This window comes from Podarcis muralis, chromosome 2, assembly GCF_964188315.1.
Source record: "Podarcis muralis chromosome 2, rPodMur119.hap1.1, whole genome shotgun sequence".
NCBI classification, from domain to species: domain Eukaryota; kingdom Metazoa; phylum Chordata; class Lepidosauria; order Squamata; family Lacertidae; genus Podarcis; species Podarcis muralis.
In genome coordinates this window covers 14,734,875-14,757,106 of record NC_135656.1, presented here as the reverse complement: position 1 = coordinate 14,757,106, position 22,232 = coordinate 14,734,875, and the positions used below count along the sequence as shown (strand labels likewise).

Below are 22,232 nucleotides of genomic sequence, written 5' to 3'. Positions count from 1 at the left end.
CCATCAGCTCCTAAATCCTTACGCTTGGAATCTGCTGGCTTATGCTTCAGTCCCGGTGTGAGTGAGGGCTCCAGTGCTCACCGAGATTTCTGCATCCGGTCCACATGCATAAAGCAAAGCAGGTTTGCTTTCTCCATAGAAATGAATGGGACAACCTGTGAGCATGTAAACTGCAAGTGCAGCCTGGAACACAAGTGGGGCTCAAGACTGGGGGAAATTTCAGCCTCCAAGCGTAACCAGGGTGGGAATAGCATTGCTAAATTAAGGGGCTCGCTCCTGCAGGATGGCCACTAACTTTGATGGGTCCCAAAGAGGACTAGATAAATTCATGGGAGGTAAGGCCATCAATGGCTACTAGCTATGATGGCTATGCTCTGCCTCCATGGCGAGAGTCAGTAATGCTTCTGAATACCCCAGCTGCCCAGTCCACCGGGAGGTCCAACACTTGCCCCGTCCCGGGCACTGGCAACCCATGCTACACCACTGGAAAAGGGCCTTGCATGCCGAAGGTGCTACATTCAATCCATAACATCTCCAGGTAGGGATCAGAAAGACTCCTGCCTACCACCCTGGAGAGCTGCTGCAAACTCCCATCAGCCCCAGCCAGCATGGTCAGAGATGATGGGAGTTGTAGTCCAGCAACATTTAGAGGGCAACACACTGCTACCCCTGTAATACTAAACTCCAGTCTCTCATGCAGAGCATTGGCCTGACTCCGTATAAAACAGCTTCCTATGTTCCTAAGAGCTCAAAGAGCTGCAATAGTTTGCAATCAGCAATCAGTTAGCTATCAAGGCTGTATGTGCATCCGAAATATTATGGCTGGCTCCACAATTTATTTGCCTAGGAAGTTCTGAGTTCCCTGTGGTTATGGCTGGATGCTTTTATCAAGTGGTGGGTGAACAAATATTTGCACATTAAGGGCTCCAGCTCCAGCTCCAAAAGTGGAGGTTAAGCTGAACCGCAAGATAGCAAACTGATAAACCTAAGGACATTTAGATGGTATGTCATGGTGTTCCTTCTCCTCCCAAGCGTTTATCCCATTCTAGTTGCTAGCTTAAAAGACACCTGCTTCTTGGGAGAAAAGCAATGACAAACCTAGACAGCATCTTAAAAAGCAGAGACATCACCTTGCCAACAAAGGTCCGTATAGTTCAAGCTATGGTTTTCCCAGTAGTGATTTATGGAAGTGAGAGCTGGACCATAAAGAAGGCTGATCGCCGAAGAATTGATGCTTTTGAATTATGGTGCTGGAGGAGACTCTTGAGAGTCCCATGGACTGCAAGAAGATCAAACCTATCCATTCTTAAGGAAATCAGCCCTGAGTGCTCACTGGAAGGACAGATCCTGAAGCTGAGGCTCCAATACTTTGGGCACCTCATGAGAAGAGAAGACTCCCTGGAAAAGACCCTGATGTTGGGAAAGATGGAGGGCACAAGGAGAAGGGGACGATAAAGGACGAGATGGTTGGACAGTGTTCTCAAAGCTACCAGCATGAGTTTGACCAAACTGCGGGAGGCAGTGGAAGACAGGAGTGCCTGGCGTGCTCTGGTCCATGGGGTCACGAAGAGTCGGACACAACTAAATGACTAAACAACAACAACAACAAGTTGCTAGAGAAGATATTTGAATATCTTCAACACTTTGAATTGTGCTCGGAAACCTACTGGGAGCCAATGTAGGTCTTTCAAGACCGGTGTTATGTGGTCTCAGTTGCCGCCCCCAGTCACCAGTCTAGCTGCCACATTCTGGATTAGTTGTAGTTTCCGGGTCACCTTCAAAGGTAGCGCCACATACAGCGCATTGCAGTAGTCCAAGCAAGAGATAACCAGAGCATGCGCCACTCTGGTGAGACAGTCCGCGGGCAGGTAGGGTCTCAGCCTGCGTACCAGGTGGAGCTTGTAAACAGCTGCCCTGGACACAGAATTGACCTGTGCCTCCATGGTCAGCTGCGAGTCCAAAATGACTCCCAGGCTGCGCCCCTGGTCCTTCAGGGGCACAGTTACCCCATTCAGGACCAGGGAGTCCTCCACACCCGCCCACCTCCCGTCCCCCAAAAACAGTACTTCTGTCTTGTCAGGATTCAATCAAATCTCACTGGTGAACTGAGCAAGACCTTCCAAGCACTGAGGGATGGGGCTACAATATCTGTCCCGCCCTCTGCCCTCAACACAGGTTAGCAGGAGCAGAACAAACTATGCACAATCAAGCAAACATCGGTACTGGGCATAATGCAAAATGTTGCTTTTCGAATGCAGAAACTGGAATTGTTTCGATGGGCGGGGGGAGGGCACACCTTTTTGTGAAGGGCAAGGGTGGGGAACCTGCAGCTGTGGCAAAAAGTTGGCCTACAAAGGTCCCTTTCCATATAGAAAAGGTAAAGGGACCCCTGACCACTAGGTCCAGTCGTGACCGACTCTGGGGTTGCGGCGCTCATCTCGCTTTACTGGCCGAGGGAGCCGGCATACAGCTTCCGGGTCATGTGGCCAGCATGACTAAGCCGCTTCTGGCGAACCAGAGCAGCACACGGAAACGCCATTTACCTTCCCGCTGGAGCGGTACCTATTTATCTACTTGCACTTGGACGTGCTTTGGAACTGCTAGGTTGGCAGGAGCAGGGAGCAAGCAACAGGAGCTCACCCTGTCACGGGGATTCGAACCGCCGACCTTCTGATCGGCAAGTCCTAGGCTCTGTGGTTTAACCCACAACGCCACCCGCGTCCCTCCCTTTCCCCATACTGCAGCCAATTACCGTCACACCTGAGATCAGGTGGAGACATGGCTAGGCAGGTTGCATGTGCCGCCAATCTATGCAGACAGAAGGACTGAGCTCCTTGCTTATTAGCTGGTGGGCAGGGGGTTTAATCCTGCTTAGTCTCTGTCTGTCCGTCCATCCATCTATCCCCCCCGTGCACAGTCATGTGCCAATTTTGACAGGTGGGTGGGGAAACACACCTGTCCAACACCTGACTTTATTACTCCCCCCCCCTCGGTAAAGGTAAAGGTACCCCTGACCATTAGGTCCAGTGGCAGACAACTCTGCGGTTGCAGCGCTCATCTCACTCTATAGGTTGAGGGAGCCGGCGTTTGTCCGCAGACAGCTCCCAAGTCATGTGGCCAGCATGACTAAGCTGCTTCTGGCGAACCAGAGCAGCACACGGAAACGCCGTTTATCTTCCTGCCTGTTTATTTACTTGCACTTTGACGTGATTTTGAACTGCTAGGTGGGCAGGAGCAGGGACCGAGCAACGGGAACTCACCCTGACATGGGGATTCAAACCGCCGACCTTCTGATCGGCCAGCCCTAGGCTCTGTGGTTTGGACCACAGCACCACAATATACAGCTTCAAATGTATGCACATCACATTTGCAGCCACTGGAAATGCCAAAGCCATTGTTTGAAGCAGAACAGCCCATGAACTCGCATGCCCTGCATCGCCCAGGCGCTTATCAGCCAACTCCCTTCTTCTAGAATCTAGGAGTTTCCTGCTGATAACAGAAGCAAACATAGCCAGAAGAAGAAGGGTGGGAAAGCAGATGGAGACGAAATAATAACTTAGGCCAATTTTTTTGTTGAAATGACTCCTTGGTTTGATTTTCTGATAAAAGTCCAGATGGTGCAATGACATTTCCTGGAATATGTGATTTCCCCCCCTCCCCCTGTCACTGATTCCAGTAATGTTGCAAAACATTAAGAAGTACACAAAATGGAAGTGACCTATTAGATATTCAATTCCATAAGCCAAACTTTAAAAACAGATTTGGAAAACATGTTTTTTTTTCCCTTTATAAAAAATATTTTGGAGGGGAGGAGTAAAACACAACTAAACCTGCAGTTCCTTCTGGAATAGACTTGTATCCCCCCCTCTTAACCTCAACAGAAGTCTCCTACCTTGGAAAATCCAATATATATGATCCAATTAAAGCATGTAAAGGGTTTTGGTGTGTATTAAATATTTTGGAGGGGCTGACGTATCTTCTTGCAAGACAGCTTGTTACTTTGAGAGAAGGCAGCTATCTCACACAGAAAATGAACTGAAAGGGAGCTGGTAGGCTAGGATAGAGGACTATGAAGTCTTATTAGCGTGTTTGAGGGAACTGAAAGTGTCTGAGGAACCACATGCCCATGATGGGAAGGACCCAGAGGCAAAAGCGAATGGGGTAACAACTGTAATTTTTATTTTTATCTCTGCTAGTTTCTACACACAATTGCACATCTGTCTCTCTGCTCCATGCAGGCAAGTGAGAGCGTAGCATCATCAGACTTCAAGGACACTCAGGGTGCAAAATAGGGCCAGTGAGGGGGGGTGGCCTGGGGAAACTTCCAAGGGCCAGACAGAGTCCTGGAGGGCCACATTCAGCCCACTGGGCTGAGGTTCCCCACCACAGCAGGATGGATGTACGGGAGTCTCCCCACTTAACGCACGCTTGACTAGTGCGCAACCGCACAGTGCCGAGAAAGGATTAAATCAATCTATTTAAATGGCCAAAAGGCGCAAAACAGCCAAAAAAAAAAAAAAAAAAAAGCCTGAAAAGAGCAGAAATAGTGCAAAAATGGCGTAGAAAGAGCAGTAAAATGCCAGGAGCCTTTGCAACTCCAATCCCATCAGCCTTTGCACCGAATGTTGATGCCTGAAGAGAATCGGAGTTTGCAAAAGGAGGTTTGGAGGGAGCGACTGTGGTGGAATTTTGTGGATTTGGGGCAGAGTTTTTGGTGTTCCCACTATAGGTATATGTGCAGTACTTGGGAACGTAACCCCCAAGTAAGCAAGGAGACACCTATAGTTCTATAGGCTTGTAAGGAGAAGGGCCTGCATGAATGGAACGTAAAGCAAAGAAGGTATACATTATGTTTCCCTAAACCCTGTTGATACCAGAGTCCTGTGCAGGGCCAACGATGCATCCCATCAATGGTATTCTTCTCCTTGCGCCTGCTGCATGTACAACTGTCCTCCATCACTCCGGCTGTCTCAACATTTCATACCTCCCCCTCCATAAAATGTCCTAGTGGTCTGCATCAAACAGCTAACATAGCATCTTCAGTGTGGTCATAATCAGCCTCCCGCTAGACAAACAAGCAAAAGCATCCCCACCGCAATCATTTGATGCTTAGGATGCAAGCTCCTCGGGGCAAGGACCAGTAGCTTTGCTTATCTTAACTCAGGGTTAGGCAACCTAAGGCCCGAAGGCTGGATGCAGCCCAATCACCTTCTCAATCCAGCCTGCGGACGGTCCAGGAATCAGCGTGTTTTTACATGAGTAGAATGTGTCCTTTTATTTAAAATACATCTCTGAGTTATTTGTGGGGCATAGGAATTCATTCGTTATTTTCCCCTAAAATATAGTCCGGTCCCTCACATGGTCTGAGGGATGGCGGACCAGCCCACGGCTGAAAAAGGTTGCTGACACCTGTCTTAACTCATAAAGGACCATTACACCGGTGCTGGAACAGAATTAACAATAAAAATAATAATCAGACAGAGCTAGGGCTAAGTTACTCTGGGTTAACACCCAATGGGAAGGCTTACAGCTGGGCCGACTAAGCTGTGGCCCCGGGGCCGTCTTTACCCGGGGGTGCAAGGGTGCGGGGCACCCGGGCGCCGAATTCTGGGGGGTGCCAGGTGCCCACCGCAGAAGCCACCTAAGCTCTTAACTATCTACCTGTTATGAAATAATAAATAATTTTGATCAAGCTAGAAAAACAAAATACATATATACCTAGGTATTACCGAAATGTATACCTACTGTTTCACTAAAGGACTTTTGACTTTGTGTGCTCATTTACCAAAGCTACGCCGCGCCAGCAGCAGCGCTTGTCATTCACAATGGCGGCACTTGTCATTCTCAACAGTGCCATGCACGTAAAATTAACTCTTGCATCAAAATATTATGTTGCATGGTATCTGACATAAGAATGGGTAAAGGTAAAGGGACCCCTGAGCATTAGGTCCAGTCGTGGCCGACTCTGGAGTTGCAGCACTCATCTCACTTTATTGGCCGACGGAACCGGCATACAGCTTCCGGGTCATGTGGCCAGCATGGCTAAGCCGCTCCTGGCGAACCAGAGCAGCGCACAGAAACGCCATTTACCTTCCCATCAGAGTGGTACCTATTTATCTACTTGCACTTTGACGTGCTTTCAAACTGCTAAGTTGGCAGGAGCAGGGACCGAGCAACGGGAGCTCACCCTGTCGCGGGGATTCGAATCGCTGACCTTCGGATCGGCAAGTCCTAGGCTCTGTGGTTTAACCCACAGCGCCACCCGTGTCCCTTTGACATAAGCATAATGAAAGTTAAGTTGGGGGCTAAACTAAATTTGGGGGCACTGGGTGGATCTTTGCATCCCAGCAGCGCATATGCTAAAGACCCCACTCCAGGCTTCATCTCCCATGAGTCCCAGCCAGCATGCTGAATGTGATACAGCATCATTGCAGGGCCACAGGTTCCCCTACGCTGGGTAACAGGGAAACTCTGGTATTGCCCATACAGCTTCTTTAGGGAAGCCTACCTCCCCCCCTTGTGGACCACTCATTTAGCTTATCTCCTCTTTGACTATATGCTGAGCCAGCAAAGCAGTGTGGCTACGGACAAATGTTTTTCTGTGACAACAGCGGAGGGACAGGGAACAAATTCATTTCGATGAAGTATTGCCAACTTCTCTCTGAAACGCTTCCTGCTCCGTTCATTCCAGGGAGATTTCTCATTTTCCAGGGATCCCTTATTTGCACTCTTTATGCATCTCTTGACAAGGCTGCTGCAGCTGGACACAATCTCCTTAAGCTCCGGAGAGGCCTGGTGTAACTCTGTGCATGAACACAGGCAGACGAGGAATGCCACAAGTGAATCATGAGCTGAGCCTTCAGAGAGAATTTAAGATGGGGATTTTCTTTTAAGTCTGGAATGCAACTGCTCCAATAGTACACACGGTCCCCAAGAGACCAGTAGCACAGTGTGTGCGTGTACCGTAGCTAGAAAAGGGAGGAATGGCGCTTTGACTTTCTGTTGCAACCAGACACATTTTAATTTGAATCCTATACTACCAGCAGGGATGCGGGTGGCGCTGTGGGTTAAACCACTGAGCCTAGGACTTGCCAATCCCTACGACGGGGTGAGCCCCCGTTGCTCGGTCCCTGCTCCTGCCAACCTAGCAGTTCGAAAGCACACCAGTGAGAGTAGATAAATAGGTACCGCTCCGGCGGGAAGGCAAACGACATTTCCGTGCGCTGCTCTGGTTCGCCAGAAGCAGCTTAGTCATGCTGGCCACATGACCCGGAAGCTGTACACCAGCTCCCTTGGTCAGTAAAGCAAGATGAACGCCGCAACCCCAGAGTCGGCCACAACTGGACCTAATAGTCAGGGGTCCTTTACCTTTATACTACCAGCATGGTAGTGTCCGACTCTTCGTGACCCCCTGGACCAGAGCACGCCAGGCACTCCTATCTTCCACTGCCTTCCACTGTCGTCCCCTTCTCCTTGTGCCCTCCATCTTTCCCAACATCAGGGTCTTTTCTAGGGAGTCTTCTCTCCTCATGAGGTGGCCAAAGTATTGGAGCCTCAGCTTCAGGATCTGTCCTTCCAGTGAGCACTCAGGGCTGATTTCCTTCAGAATGGATAGGTTTCATCTTCTTGCAGTCCATGGGACTCTCAAGAGTCTCCTCCAGCACCAGAATTCAAAAGCATCAATTCTTCGGCGATCAGCCTTCTTTATGGTCCAGCTCTCACTTCCATACATCACTACTGGGAAAACCATAGCTTTAACTATACGGACCTTTGTCTTGGGCCTTGTTGGCAAGGTGATGTCTCTGCTTTTTAAGATGCTGTCTAGGTTTGTCATTGCTTTTTCCCAAGAAGCAGCCATTGCTTTTCTCCCAAGAAGCAGGCATCTTTTAATTTCGTGGCTGCTGTCACCCTCTGCAGTGATTACGGAGCCCAAGAAAGTAAAATCTCTCACTGTCTCCATTTCTTCCCCTTCTATTTGCCAGGAGATGATGGGACCAGTGGCCATTATCTTTGTTTTTTTGATGTTGAGATTCAAATGTAAGAATTACTTGATTCAAATGTACTTGAGTGTATGCTTCTATGTTACCCTCTTGAATAAGTGTTTCCTTGTACTAGAAAAATGTAGCTAGAGAAATGCTTTTTTAATATATATACTAGGCTTTCTCTCAACCCAGGTCAAAGCTGATGGGCATTGCCATTCAAATAGTGGGCGTGCGCAGCAAGAATGTTATTAGCCCAAAAATGGAAGCAAGAAGAACTACCAACGAAAGAAGAATGGAGGACGAAACTAATGGACTATGCAGAATTGGATAAACTAACAGGAAGGATTCGAAACCGGGAGGACCAGAAATTCACAGAAGACTGAAGTAAATTTACAGACTATTTGAAAAGTATTTGTGATGATCAGACTACGCTTGTAGGTTCGCAAGAAGTTTTGTGAGGAGTATTATCGGAATTATTGCAAAAATGGATAAGGGGGAGGACGGTTAGTTAAAATAGTCAAAGGCAATATGAATTTAAGAAATGCATAAGAAGGGGTCAAAACGGTGGATCATCAGAGGTGCTGATGGAAGTAAAAAAAAATGATTATGTAAGTGATGAAGTTTTGTGGTATGTATTATAATTTATATGTCAAAATAAATAAAAATTATTTTTTAAAAAAACCAAATAGTGTGCGCGCACCGCAAAATCAAGCGATCGATTATGCGGGGTGGGGCTTACCTGCCGCCCCCCCGCCCAGCCCAATATTTTATTCAAGCTCCTGCCCACAAATACACTCGCTCCCCTTTGTCTCCCTCCGCCTTTCCCGTCGGCGGACCCTTTCCCTCCCCGACTCCCCTCTCCTTTAACAAAGGGCCGCTTCCCCTTTAAGCCCCTCGCCGCCTCTCTCGCCCTATCTCCGCGCACTCTCGTGCGCGCATGCGCACACCCCGCCCTCCCCTGGCTGCTGAGGCGCCGCCGCTGCCGCTCTGCTGTCTGCCTCGTCTCGCGCTCGCGCCGCCGCCGCCGCCTCTCGCGCCTCTCTGGCCCCGCGCGAGCTGAGGGCGAAAGCGAGGCTGTCGCCGGTTGCGCCTCAGCTCCTGTCGCGAGGCCGTCGCCATGGCGGGCGGTCCGGCTCGCCGCCCGCGGCCCGTGGGGCCCCAGACGCTGCTGGTGCTGCTCGTCCTGCTGGTTCTCGGGGGCCACCGCGGGGCCCAAGGTAAGAGGGGAGGAGGAGGAAGAGGAAGAAGAAGAAGTAAGGGACCTCATCCAACATGGCGGCGGCGGCTTCAGCTCGGGGTGGGGCGTGTAAATATTGGGGCGAGGGGCGAAAGAGGGGAGAGCGGAGGCGTCGCGGGGTTGGGGAGGAAGGGTCTCTGGTGTGGAGAGGCGGGGTCCCCATCCCTGAGGGGTGGGGATCTGTTTGTGTGTGTGAGAGAGAGAGAAATCCACTCAAACTGTCAGATTATAGGGAGGGGGGTCTGCGGACCCACCGTAGAAACCCTGCCTTTGATCCTTCGCTCGCAGCAGCCGTGGGGCGCGAGGGTTGGGGGGCTGCTTGCTGAGGAGCTGCCGTGCCTTAGCAGGGTTGGGGGGGTTGGGTTGGGGTTGGGGTTGCGAGGTGCAGGCAGAGGATTGGGGGTGGGATGGGGTGGGAGATCTGGAAAAAAATAAGAAAAAAAATAAAAATAATTATAAAATAGTAATAATTGTGATACATCTAGGGCAGGGCTGTGCGACTTCCAAGAGGCTGCGATCTAGAACCGCCGTAAAAACACTGGCAGGGATCTACCCAGCCCTGATCTAGGGGGATGGGGGGGGGGGGGCTGGCATCGAAATCAAGAGAGACAATGGCCAACTGGAGGAGCACCTGATTTCCTCCAGGGGTGGAGGGAGGGTTGTGTTTCTTTTTAGGGGCCTTGCAGACCTGTGATGCCTTTCTCGTGTGTGTGTGTGTGTGTGTGTGTGTGTGTGTGTGTTGGGGGGGGCGTGTAATGGAGGTCACATGAACCCAATGCCTGTTCAGGCTCCTTGCTTCTGCCAACCCCTCTGCAGATCAGACTTGGCGAGGAATGATTTTTAAAAGCATGTTTTTAATCAATAGGCTGGCGTGATGGTTGTTAATTGTGTCAACAAGTATGTAGAACTCCAGAATTTTAACATAAATAAAAAGGAGGCATGGTATGAGACTTAAAGCCCACTATCGGCTCACAGTGGAATTCCAGTTCACCCCAAATAGCCTGCCTCTGAGAATGTTTTGGTTTCACCATGAAGTGTCCTCAGGCCTGATGACTCGAGAGTCCCCCTTGCTGTCTTAACAAAGACATCATCACATAAGGAGCCAGTCAAAAACCAGTTCCTTATTTGCAGACCTGTTTGTTAATGTATTGCAAAGGGAGGTGTGGGGCATCAGCCTTGAGAAGGTCTTATTTCTTAACAAAGCTTTTGATCAGGTAGGGCTAAGCATTGTATGCCACTAGACAACCCAGTTTTGTTCAAGAATAATGGTTGGTCAGCACTTGACCCTGAAAAGCCAATTCCCCTTTGAAATGTTGGAATGCGGTGTGAGTGATTTTTGCCACATGGCTAACTAGGTAAAGGTGAAGTGGCCACATGTAGAACCAATCAGCTTGTGATAAGTTGGCCAGTTCTCAATCATTTCTTGTTATGGATCTCTTTGATGACCTGGATATCCCAGGTCATGAACTGAGGGTACCTGAGGCAGCCACCTAGCTGAAACCAACCAGGTCTGGGTCAGTGGCCAGATGGGAGAGCTTCTGGGAGTTGTGTGTGTGCTGCTGTCTTGGATTCTGTGATGGGGAAAAACAGGATATAAATGTACTAAATAAATCATCAAGCTACTCAGTCAGTTGACTATATGGCAAAGTCAGCTTAGATATCCTTGCCCTTCCCTTTGGGCTCTTCCAGAAAGTCTTCTGGGTACAAGAATTTGTTGTGAATAAGGAACACATGTATCCAGATGGTTTCTTCTGCCAGATAGTTGATGGGGCAAGATATCTCAGTTTCTTGGAAGAGGGAGGACAGAGTCTGGCAATGCCTCATTCAGCTAATTGGAAATTTTGAATTTGGAGAACACTGGTAGCAAGATTATTCCCCAGGACATCTGCAGAGCTGGGCTTATTCTGGTACAAAGATATAAAATGGGTGCTTCAAAGGAGGATGTAAAAAAGATCAACATATAGGGATGGGTGGCAGCATGTTATCTCTAAAGTATGAGTTTGCAGAGGGATAAATACAATCTTACCACTTTCCTGAATGATGGTGTCCAAGGCTGTGTGGCTTAATTTCTTTTTTTAAAGGGGTGTATTGCCATGGTTTCTGAAGGTTGTTGTTTGCCATTGGAAAGAACACAGCTTTAAAGGGATTCTGCTATCAGGTGTTCCCATCAGTTTTATCTAAAGCCCTGCTCCCTTTTCTGATTAATTAACATTTGCTTTTTAGCATTCAACTCTGTGAACTCGCTTTCCCTTAAATTAAAGTTTTTTTAAAAGGATATGCTACAAGGTTCGCATTACAGCCCAGTGTAGAGGAGAGCCGCAATTCTAAAACAATTCCATTATTAGAACTTAACAAATGAGCAATTTTTTGCTAACAAATAAGCTGCTAACAATAAAAAAAAGAAAATCCAAAAATGTCTGAACCAGACAGTAAGAACAGTAGAAAATGACAGCATCAAAAATAACAGGAGATAAAAATCAATCAGTCAGTCAGTCAGTCAGTCAGTCAGTCAATAGCATGCTTAATTTCACCCTAATGCTGCAGTCCTATGCACAGCTAAGCAGATAGTAGCCCCACTGAACTCTTCACACCAGTATGCCAGTCCTAAGTAAACATGCCTAGGATTGGGCTACAAATCTCATTTTCTTCTTTCCAATAATTTTATTTAGCTAAGTTCTGTGTTGAGAAAAACTTAAAAATTATGAGAACATATAAAGTATGCGTGCTTGGATGTTCTGACTACTGTACATGATCTAACAAATGAGAATCCAATGAAATTGACAGTAATAATATTGCTTCATGGCATTGTTGTGATATTTTTAATCCTCCATCTCTTAGTTTAGTTCTCAATTCATTTGTTCCAGCTTTGGGTTGTTCAAACCAATTTTTAAAAATATCCAGATTGCCAGCATAAGGTGAAAGTGGATTTCAAAAGAGCTAGTGGGTGCTTATCATCTAACTGTTAAATGTGAAATTATTAGGGAGCAAATTAACTTTGTATGTGAAGCCTACTGAAGCCTGAGCCTCTCCATTCACGTCACACTTCACTCTGCTCTGAAAAGTTCTTATTGGTTTCCTTCAAATTCATGCCTGTTGAAAAAATAAATAGGAATGAGGAAATTGACTTCCATAGTCTTTGATGCTTTGTTTTGGTTGACAGCAATTGTTTTCAGCAAATGCTGCAATGTACGTTTTTACTAATAGGATTCCTCAGGGAAGTGTGTATGCAGCATGGTTTTATGGGCAAGGACAAATGTGCAAATAAAAACTGACGTTTGTGAAAAGGTGTGTGCAAGGAACCAATTTTGCCAAGTTGCAAGAGAAAGGGGTGGGTGGGTGAAAGCCAATTTTAAAAGGATAATAGTAAACAGCATGAACTGCTTGAAGCTTAACTGTGGTAATTGGTGTCTCTTTAAGCAACCATAACATGCTTTCTGTGCTCTGCTAATAAGGTTCATTTTCAGTAGCTTTCACTTGTGCTGTGTATGTATTTTTACATCAGAATAAAATAGCCTCCCAATTACTTTGTATGGAAACATAATTCAGCTTGCTGTTTCCGTAGCTTCTGAGCATGCATTGTCCTGTACGATTAATAAAGCTACATGTTTAGAAGCTTAGCTGTTACTTGAAAGTAAAAAGTTGTGGATTCCTTTGCTGATATTTCTCAGAACAAGGATTTATTTAGTTCAGAATAGAACGTAATTTATATTTTATTACTTTCCAAGAAAGATACCACTTAATTGGAAATTGGGTGCACTGTCCAAAAAAACCGTCCTTGAACTTCTTTTCACACATCTTGGCCAGAACCCTGAGATTTTCCTCCCACTTTTGGCCATCTGGTTTGATATCCCAATCTACATGCTGCTGTGGAAACTGCACCTGTAAATGCCTCAAGTAAAACTTTAGCCCTATGGTCAAACAAGCAGTTTAAAGGGTGTCCACAAGTAAGATTATTTCCTTTTACACTATTATCCAGAGTGCTTCTCTGCAGCTGCATTCCAGAAGTGCAGACTATAAGGAGATAATTTCTCTTAAGGCGAGCTTTCACTTAATAGTGAGGGCATAACATAAACAAATTGAAGTGGAGAGTTAGCAGCTCAAGGCCCCTCTGCTAAGCCTTTAAAGCAATATTGTATATATAATTTAAGTATTTGAATCAAAGCCTCAGAACCAATCATATTTGCTGTACGTGTTCTTACCGAATTGACCATTTATGAATAAACCCAGAGTACTATGGAGCCAATGTGGATTTGCTCAATATTCAAATTAAAATAAGTTTTTTAAAGGTGCTTAATTCTTGAAGAAAGAATAGTTCATAAATCACTCTGTGTGTCTTAGTACATTCCTATAGTGTTATTTTAAACACAGTAAAGTGAAATAACTTGCCTGTTCATAAGGTACTGTCTTACCCAATGCCAATTTCTGCTGCATTCATTGGATAGAATTTTCTTCCCAATCCCTTTGATCTTTTACTCTATACAGATATTTGATGTTGAATATGTTTGTCTAGGAAATATCTCAATGATTCCAATAATAACCACTTCTAAAAAACAAATCTGTTTGGGACAGCTTAACATTATCTTGTGTGTACACATTTTAAAATTGTGTCATTTAGCAGGACTTAGGAAGCAACAGCAAGAGATGCTGCAGGTTTGTTGGTAGTTGAGATAAAGCATTGGGGCCAACCTACATGTTGCATAATTTTCCTCCGCAACTGTAAGCAACAGAAAGATGGGTGGGAAAGAGAGGTTTAAGCCTTTCCACTCTTAAAAGACTGTTCTCCACTTGCTATTTCCTTCTCCCAACTGGGGGAGACCTGCCTTCTCTATTCACCCTTTCTCATCTTCTGATTTTGGAACCAGTGGCTGTTTTCATTAAGAAAAATAAAGTGAAGAGAAAGTTACATTCATAAACTAGAATGCATTTGATTTCCAAAAGAAAAGTAATTTTTTTAAAATTATGATGTTGATAATGGTGAATATAGTTTAGGAATCTGTAAAGATGTGGGAGTGATGCTTAAAGCATGGGGCAGGTTTTAATTGTGCACTGGACTCTGTCTTATTTGGGGGGGGGGGTAGCATAGTTTTGTTTCTTGCATTAATTACTTCACAGTAACAGGTCAAGCATGACCTAAATATTACCAGACAAGTATATAGAAGTATTTGTCTGTAACACACTTAACTACAAAAACATGAAACAAACTAATATTTCATTAACAGAAGTTGTATAAAACTATTAATAAAAATGTTATAGCAGTGGGGAGTTATAGCACATCATGAGATCCATGCTCCCCACGGTGTAGAAAATCCGGTCACTGAAGATTTATTGGAAGAAGGAAGAACATGGAGGTTGTATGGAGAGGGGGCAGAACAGGGGTACCTAATCTTAAAATATGTGTCTGTTTCTCTGTGTAGTTTGACTCCTACAAGCAAAGAGTCCTAATTCTTTGGCTATCAGATGGCACTCTGGTGCAATAAAAAATAGGCCACACATAAACAAGCATTCTTGGTCTGGGATGCTGAACGAGGAGTGGTTTCTTAGCTTCTTGGAATATTTGACCTTAGTTGATTGATGTGACATACCAATCTTAGAGGATCTATTCCGCCGGAGGGACAGGACACACTAAGCATTGCAGTTATTGTAAATTCTTGCAGGTTCTACCCTAAATTCCTATTTTTGTGATTGCTGCCAAGCCATCAGGAAATATTGCATTAGATCAGGTGTGTTACTTGCCAGTGAGTTCACGGACCCAGTTTGGAGTGTTGTTTGCCTACCAGACCGCTCTCACATTGAGACCTGCTTTTGAGGCCCTCCTTGTAGGCCCACCTCTTGAGAGTAATCAAGTTGGCAAGCATGCGGGAGAAGGCTTTCTTGGTGGCCCTGCATTTGTGGAACTCTGTTCCAACCTGAAGATCAGATAAGCCCCATTCCTAGCAGTTTTAAAGCAGACTTGGAAAACATGCAGAAATTCATGGCGCTGATTTATTCTGATGATACTGTATTTATGGTCTTACTGGACTGTTTCTGTTTCATTGTGCTGGCCGCTTTATTATTATTGGTTGCATTAAAGTTTTAAATTCTGTTTTTATGTTTATATATGTATGTTTGTGCATTGTGAGGAAAAGTTATCTTACCTCTTCACTCTTAGCAGTCCTGCCAACAAAAAGAAAGGAGCCACTGCTTCCTAAATTTGAAGAGAAACAGCTGTAGCATATTTTTTGGACATGGAAAGCGTGTGCAGATCAGTGTTAGAAACTCTCATAATCTAGGTGCCAAATGGCTCCTTAAACCAGGGGTACAGTTGCCAAAACTGAATGCCTAGTTGCCATTTTGGGGCCAGACGGCTCAGAAGTTTTATTTTTCAATACAACTTTTTGGTTCCTGAAATTCATTCTGATTGTGCAAATTAAATATAATAGAGAGAATTCTACAGGGTATGTTGCTAGTGTAAAAATAGTCAAGACCCAAGAATCCCTAGGTATGCACCTCCAGAAGGTGGAGATAATCAAACGCCATCCTGGTACCCAGGCATTTTCACTTGGTCGCAAGTTACCAATAGGTAAAGGTACCCCTGCCCGTACGGGCCAGTCTTGCCAGACTCTGGGGTTGTGCGCCCATCTCACTCAAGAGGCCGAGGGCCAGCGCTGTCCGCAGACACTTCTGGGTCACGTGGCCAGCGTGACATCGCTGCTCTGGCGAGCCAGAGCTGCACACGGAAACGCCGTTTACCTTCCCGCTAGTAAGCGGTCCCTATTTATCTACTTGCACCCGGGGGTGCTTTCGAACTGCTAGGTTGGCAGGCGCTGGGTCCGAGCAACGGGAGCACACCCCGCCGCGGGGATTCGAACCGCCGACCTTCTGATCGGCAAGTCCTAGGCGCTGAGGCTTTTACCCACAGCGCCACCCGCGTCCCTATAAGTTACCAATAGCCAGGTGCAAAATGCACTTGGCGTATGGTGAATTTTGAATGCTGGTGCAGATACTCAACTAAACACATGAAGGCTCAAACTGCAGATGAGGACAAGGGCAGAAATGCAAGCCCCGCCCCAGTGATCTGGGCACATAGGACCTCTGCACATTTAGTGTGAAAGTCAGAAGAGGATTTCTAAGAGCAGTTTCCAAAATAGGAGCCCTTGCCTCAGTTTGTATTGATTATAAAAGTGTTAAGAGAGCTTTGGATTCAAGTACCTAAAGTCCACTTCCTCCTACCCTCTGAAATTAGATGGGTAGTTACCAGGAATAGGCTATGTCAGGGGTCTGCAACCTGCGGCTCCGGAGCCACATGTGGCTCTTTTACACCTTTGCCGCGGCTCCGGGGCGGATACTGGCGAGGGGAGGAGGCGCATTGTGCGCCCCGACACTCCCCACTGTGGCAGGCGCTGTACTGGCTGTGACGTCGCATGGGGGCGGTGTGTGCGTTACGATCCTGTATATATAGCATTAAGGTAAGAAACAATATATGCAGTGTTATATTTGTTTTAAATGCCGCAATGGTTTTGCGGCTCCCAGTTGTTTTTTTCTTCGGAAACGGGTCCAAGTGGCTCTTTTTGTCTTAAAGGTTGCAGACCCCTGGGCTATGTGTATTATTTTTCCAATTATGGTGGCTCATATTTGGAATGTCTTCCCCAGAGAAGCTCACTTGACACCAACCTTGATGCAGGGGTGTAAATGCTCCAAATAAATAATAAAATAATAATAATTTGCCCAGGTATTCAATCATGGTTGTGGGGCCAGTTTTAGCCATTCTGTTTAAATGCTATTAATATGCTATGAACGTTGTTTGTGATATTTTATTGCAGTTCTGTGTTGCTGTTTTGCTATTTTACTACTGTTTACTATTTTAAAACTATATGAATCCCTGATAGTTTTCTACCAAAGGGTGGTTTATATATTTACCAAATATGTCTTCATTTTGAAAAGCTCCCTTCAGTGCAGATTGGTTGAGTTTGAAGATGCCCCAAGGTGGAATTCAATGCAGTGCTAAGTGGGATATGTGTACTGTTGCGCTAGTGGACTTGGTTCCACGCACGCAATAACTTAGTTGAATCCCGCTTTTTATTTGTTCTACAGCTTGCTTTGTGGCAGAAGCAAAGTTGAGCTGGGCCTTCTGTCCCTCACTGAACTTGTGTCTTCGCAAGATGTATGTTAGGTCTGATGAAATCAGTGTCAGCTAGTTCACTTCAGCAGAAATGCATACTCTATAGATCTCTTGAGCAAGAACAAAGCTTTTATTCGGAGGCTCTGAAGCTTAGCTAGGCTTGTTTAAACAGCGTCTTTTGGGGCTGTGTCTGTCTTGGAGCAGAATGTCAGACACAGACATGCCAAACAGACAGAAGTACAATTCCCAGCAAGCTTGTGTTACACCTTCCTTTCAGTACATCTTTAGACATTTTATCACAGATGTAGATAAAGATCGCATGAACCTTATTGTGTCCAACCCAGGAATTTTGTTTTAATTAAGTGGATTATATGTTCCACTTTATAAATGGTGTCTCTACCTGCTTCCAAGCTAACTGCTAGAAAAAGTCTGGTCTGAATTTTGCTTTTGTTCAGTTATTTCTTTTATTGGGCTTGCCCAAACATTCCCAGCTGCACTTTCAATCATCCTGTGAAAAGAACTTGCCACTGGCCTCTTAAGTACCTGTTGGATTCTGAGCATGCAACATTCTCCAAGGTGAAATAATCGTAATAATACCAACTTTTCTTTTGCTTTTATTGACACGGGGAGAATTTTTTCCCGTCGCTAGTCAAAACTTGAAGTACCAGAACTGCACAAGTTGCTTTCTAATCTCCCTCTCCCTCTCCCCGCCCCCCGCTGCCCATGTTTCCTTCTGCCCTGGGGTGTTAAGGCTGACGTACCTGTTTCATGTGAAATCACCAACCTTGACAAACAGGGCTGCATTATCAAGGTGTTGCAGACAAGCAAGGATTTCATAGTATTTTTTTTTTATTTCATAAAAAATGTGGTTTATAAAGAGAATGACAAAGTGTATCACAATTTAAAATAAAACAATACCGAAGGCCGATTAAGGTACCTTTAAACCCCAGAGTGTGGGACACGGGTGGCGCTGTGGGTAAAACCTCAGCGCCTAGGACTTGCCGATCGCATGGTCGGTGGTTCGAATACCCGCAGCGGGGTGCGCTCCCGTCATTCAGTCCCAGCGCCTGCCAACCTAGCAGTTCGAAAGAACCTCCGGGTGCAAGTAGATAAATAGGGACCGCTTACCAGCGGGAAGGTAAACGGTGTTCCGTGTGCTGTGCTGGCTTGCCAGATGCAGCTTGTCACGCTGGCCACGTGACCCGGAAGTGTCTGCGGACAGCGCTGGCTCCCAGCCTATAGAGTGAGATGAGCGCACAACCCTAGAGTCTGGCAAGACTGGCCCGTATGGGCAGGGGTACCTTTACCTTTTTACCCTAAACCCCAGAGTAGACTTATCCAAAATATGGACAGCTATGCAAACCCTTCTGCTAGTTGGTACCTCTTACTTGAGGTATATTCACTCCCCATTCCCCCCCCCCCTTCTAAAAAATGTGATCAGTTATAAGGTTAGCTGCCGGACACAACCTTAGAGCATATTGAAGAGGAATTGCAGAAGGCCTTTAATCCGTCCCTATCCACCTGCAGTAAACATTGGCAAGTAAAACACTACCTCTGGCAAAGAAGCTTTTGTAAATTGGAGGAGAGTCGGTTCAGTGCAGTTGATGGACAAGTGATTTAACACAGGCAAGCAAGTTGGTGTATATTTTTGTTGGTTAAAAATATAAGGGACTTGGGAGCCCTTTTCCAACAAGGAAACTTTGTTGCAGTGAACAATTGGGCTGGAAAATAAGCTCAACCACTTATGTAAGAAAAATTTGACGTACAGTATTTGATTTAGAGGATATCCTGCCCAGTCCCAAGTGAAGAGTGGGAAAAAGCTTCGCATTTTTGCATTTTGTACAAAAACATCTAAGTCCTGGCCTTTGGTGTATTTAAGACAAGGGTGGGGAACCTCTAGCTTATATGACAAATGAGGTCCTCCAGACCACCTAATTTGACTCACAAGACCATTTTTGGCCAACTATACCAAGCCATCACTCTCCGGTTATCATATGATTCAGGTTTGAACGAAAATGATTAAGAACTTAGAAAAAAATCAAACAAATTGAAGAGTTTTTTGTGACTCTGTGTATGTGTGTATTCATTCCAACATTATCAAACGAATGATAACATTTTGAATCATGTTTTTAAGATAAATAGGAATACAACATTCTTGAAAGCAAGAGAGAGAAAACCAAGGCACTGAAGGGGATTTATGGGTACAATCTATGAATGAGTCTCCATTCTGATTTTGAAGAAGTATGAAATGAGATAAAATTCTAGAGATCTCATAAGTAATCATCTGTATTGGTTGGGGAACTTCTTTGTTTTGTAAATAGTGGCTACAGCCTTGAAAATTTGTATTTGCATTTTGTAGTTTTGATTTGCAGGACAGGTAAACCCACGACTGCCAAGGAACAATTGGGATGTTACAGCTTAAGAGTGCACTCCCAATTATTTATTTGCAGCAAGGCTTGAATTCAGTGCTGTTAAAATTCAGCACCAAATGCAAGTCTTGTTGATTTCCGGTAGAATCAGATTGGCAAGTGGGGGGACAAAAGTGTTTTCCCACCTTAATATAAGAATATATTCTCTTCTCTTGCTTTCCTAAGTCTAACATCCTTATAGTAGCTCTGGGAAAAGCTCTCGGGTTTGTTTATATATCATTCTCCCCGATAGTTTGTAAAACCTGCAATATTACTAATTATCAGACGACTCAGTAATATATAGGAAAATTAGCTACCTATAACACATGACTGGCTTTCAAAGATAACAATTACAGTTTTTAATTTGTGGTATTTATGTTAGTATGGCTATTTTGTACAGCAGTATGGAAAGCTAACATTTCCTCTCCAAACTAGTGCAGTTTCTAATATGGGAGTTCTGTGCCCACACAGGTGCTGTTGTAGACAACAAATACTAATTCGAAGCCTTTTTCATGTAAACTGGTTTCAGTAAACCAGTTACTACAGACAAGGTGTCAACGATTACAATCAGATGCTACCCAACATTGACAGATGTTTCTGTACATTCATTCATACAAACAGAATAGACACAGTTAAAAGCAAACATTCAGCGGAATCCAGCCAATGGGCATTCAGGGTGCTGTACATGCTTAGCATGGATGGTCTAGACGTTTTGTGTCAGAGAACAGGACATGTTTGTATCATCTATTTAGTATGCCAGGCAGAGCCAGGACTTTAACAGGCATTAACCCATTCAGAAGACTCATCAGGAATTGCTACAAGTCTAGTAGTGCACTGATTACATGGCAGGAGTGTTGGACAAGTCACTGTCCTAGCCTAAAGCTACTTCACAGGGTTATTGGATCTATAAAATGAGATGACAACATTTTTGTCATCTTGCACTCCTTTCAAGGGGAGAATACAAGCAGGCTCCCAAAGGTTGTATTCTTAAAATAGAAAGCCCTGATATTGACAATCCAGAATCGTGGACTCTGGATTGCTTGTTTTCATGCGTCTGCTGGTCTTTTAAAGCCTATGTTGGTCACTTTAAGGTGTTTTAAGTAACAACATGGGCCGAACTGCATATATTCATCAAAAGCAGAAATAAACCAAATGGAATTGCTCTTAATGGTGGTCGTTTTGCCATTACAAAAAATAAAAAAGATCCCTCCTTTCTTTCCACTCCCCACGGCTTGGAATTTAAAATTGTGTTTGCACTTTCTGGATGCTCAGGAAGAGAGAACTAGAAAATTGCCCCTTTATTTCTTATCTCTTCAATTTAATCTTGTCTCCAAATTGCACCATACCAACAATAATTTGTTAGACTTTCGTTTGTTGTCAGAATCAAAGTCACTTAATGGCTCTATAGTAAAGGAAGTGTACTCAAAAACCCGTTGTTTCTCTTAACTAAACTTGGGAGTGAAAGTTTCTACTGTTGCCTTGCATAGCTGCATTCTCAGAGAGCTTTTGAGAAGGCAGCACAGCTGCCGCCGAAAACTGATTAACCTAAAGACCATCAACAGTCTCAACCTTAATTGAGTTGTTTGAATTTTCATATTAAAATGAGGTCTCCCCTTAAAAATAATTCAAATGCATAGTACCTCACTCCATCTTGGAGCAACAGAGTCTTTTTGTCTTCAATTTCCTTTTTCCAATCCCAAAATAGAAAGGATATCTGCCTGTGCCAGACAGCAGGGCTGAAGTACTAATCTATGTTTATCTCTTGTGAACTACTATTGAAAACTTTATTTTTAACTTTTTCTGATAGTTTGTAACTGATTCTTCTTAATAGCTTACCTTCCATAACTCTTACGTTAGCCCAGTCAAAAACCTACTCAGGTGGGATCTTTATTACCTTGTAATGCAGCCCCTGTCTTGCAGCTTACTGGTCCTGTTTGAGAGGGAAACTCAGAAAGCCGCATCCAGTTGAAACTGCAAGGTGAAGATGCGAGACCTTAATGTACCATATTTTTTGCTCTATAGGACACACTTTTCCCCCTCCAAAAATTAAGGGGAAATGTGTGTGCGTCCTATAGAGCGAATGCAGGCTGCACGGCTAAGCCCAAAGCCAGAACAGGGAGACGGAGCTCTGCGGAGCGCTCCGTCTCGCTCTTCTAGCTTGGGGTTAGCTGCGCAAAGCCTTTGCAGGGCAGCGGGGTGTCTTCACCCCGCTGCCCTGCAGAGGCTAGAAAGGCTGTCCCCGAAGCCAGAACAGCGAGACGGAGCGCTGTGGAGCGCTCCGTCTCGCTGTTCTAGCTTGGGGATGGCTGCGCAAAGCCTCCGCAGGGGCCCTGCGGAGGCTCCAAAGGCTGTCTCCGAAGCCTGAAGCCTTTGGAGCGCAGCGGGAACTTGCGCTGCGTTCCAAAGGCTTCAAGGATCTTTAAGGCTGGCAGTGGGGGAAAGCAGCGCTTCCCACACCACCAGCCCCACAAACTCGGGGGGCAGCGGGAAGGCGGCTCGCCACCTTC

General features: G+C 45.4%; 1 protein-coding gene across 1 annotated transcript in view; it reads left to right on the top strand.

The window, feature by feature from the left end:
- Positions 1 to 8,959: 8,959 nt before the first annotated feature.
- The window catches only part of ACVR1B (activin A receptor type 1B), a 42,024-nt gene continuing 28,751 nt past the window's right edge, over positions 8,960 to 22,232 (top strand). Inside the window, exon 1 of the mRNA XM_077923923.1 lies at positions 8,960 to 9,199. Within this exon, the coding sequence (XP_077780049.1) occupies positions 9,100 to 9,199 (100 nt within the window). The 5' untranslated portion in view covers positions 8,960 to 9,099. The remainder of the gene's footprint in view (positions 9,200 to 22,232) is intronic.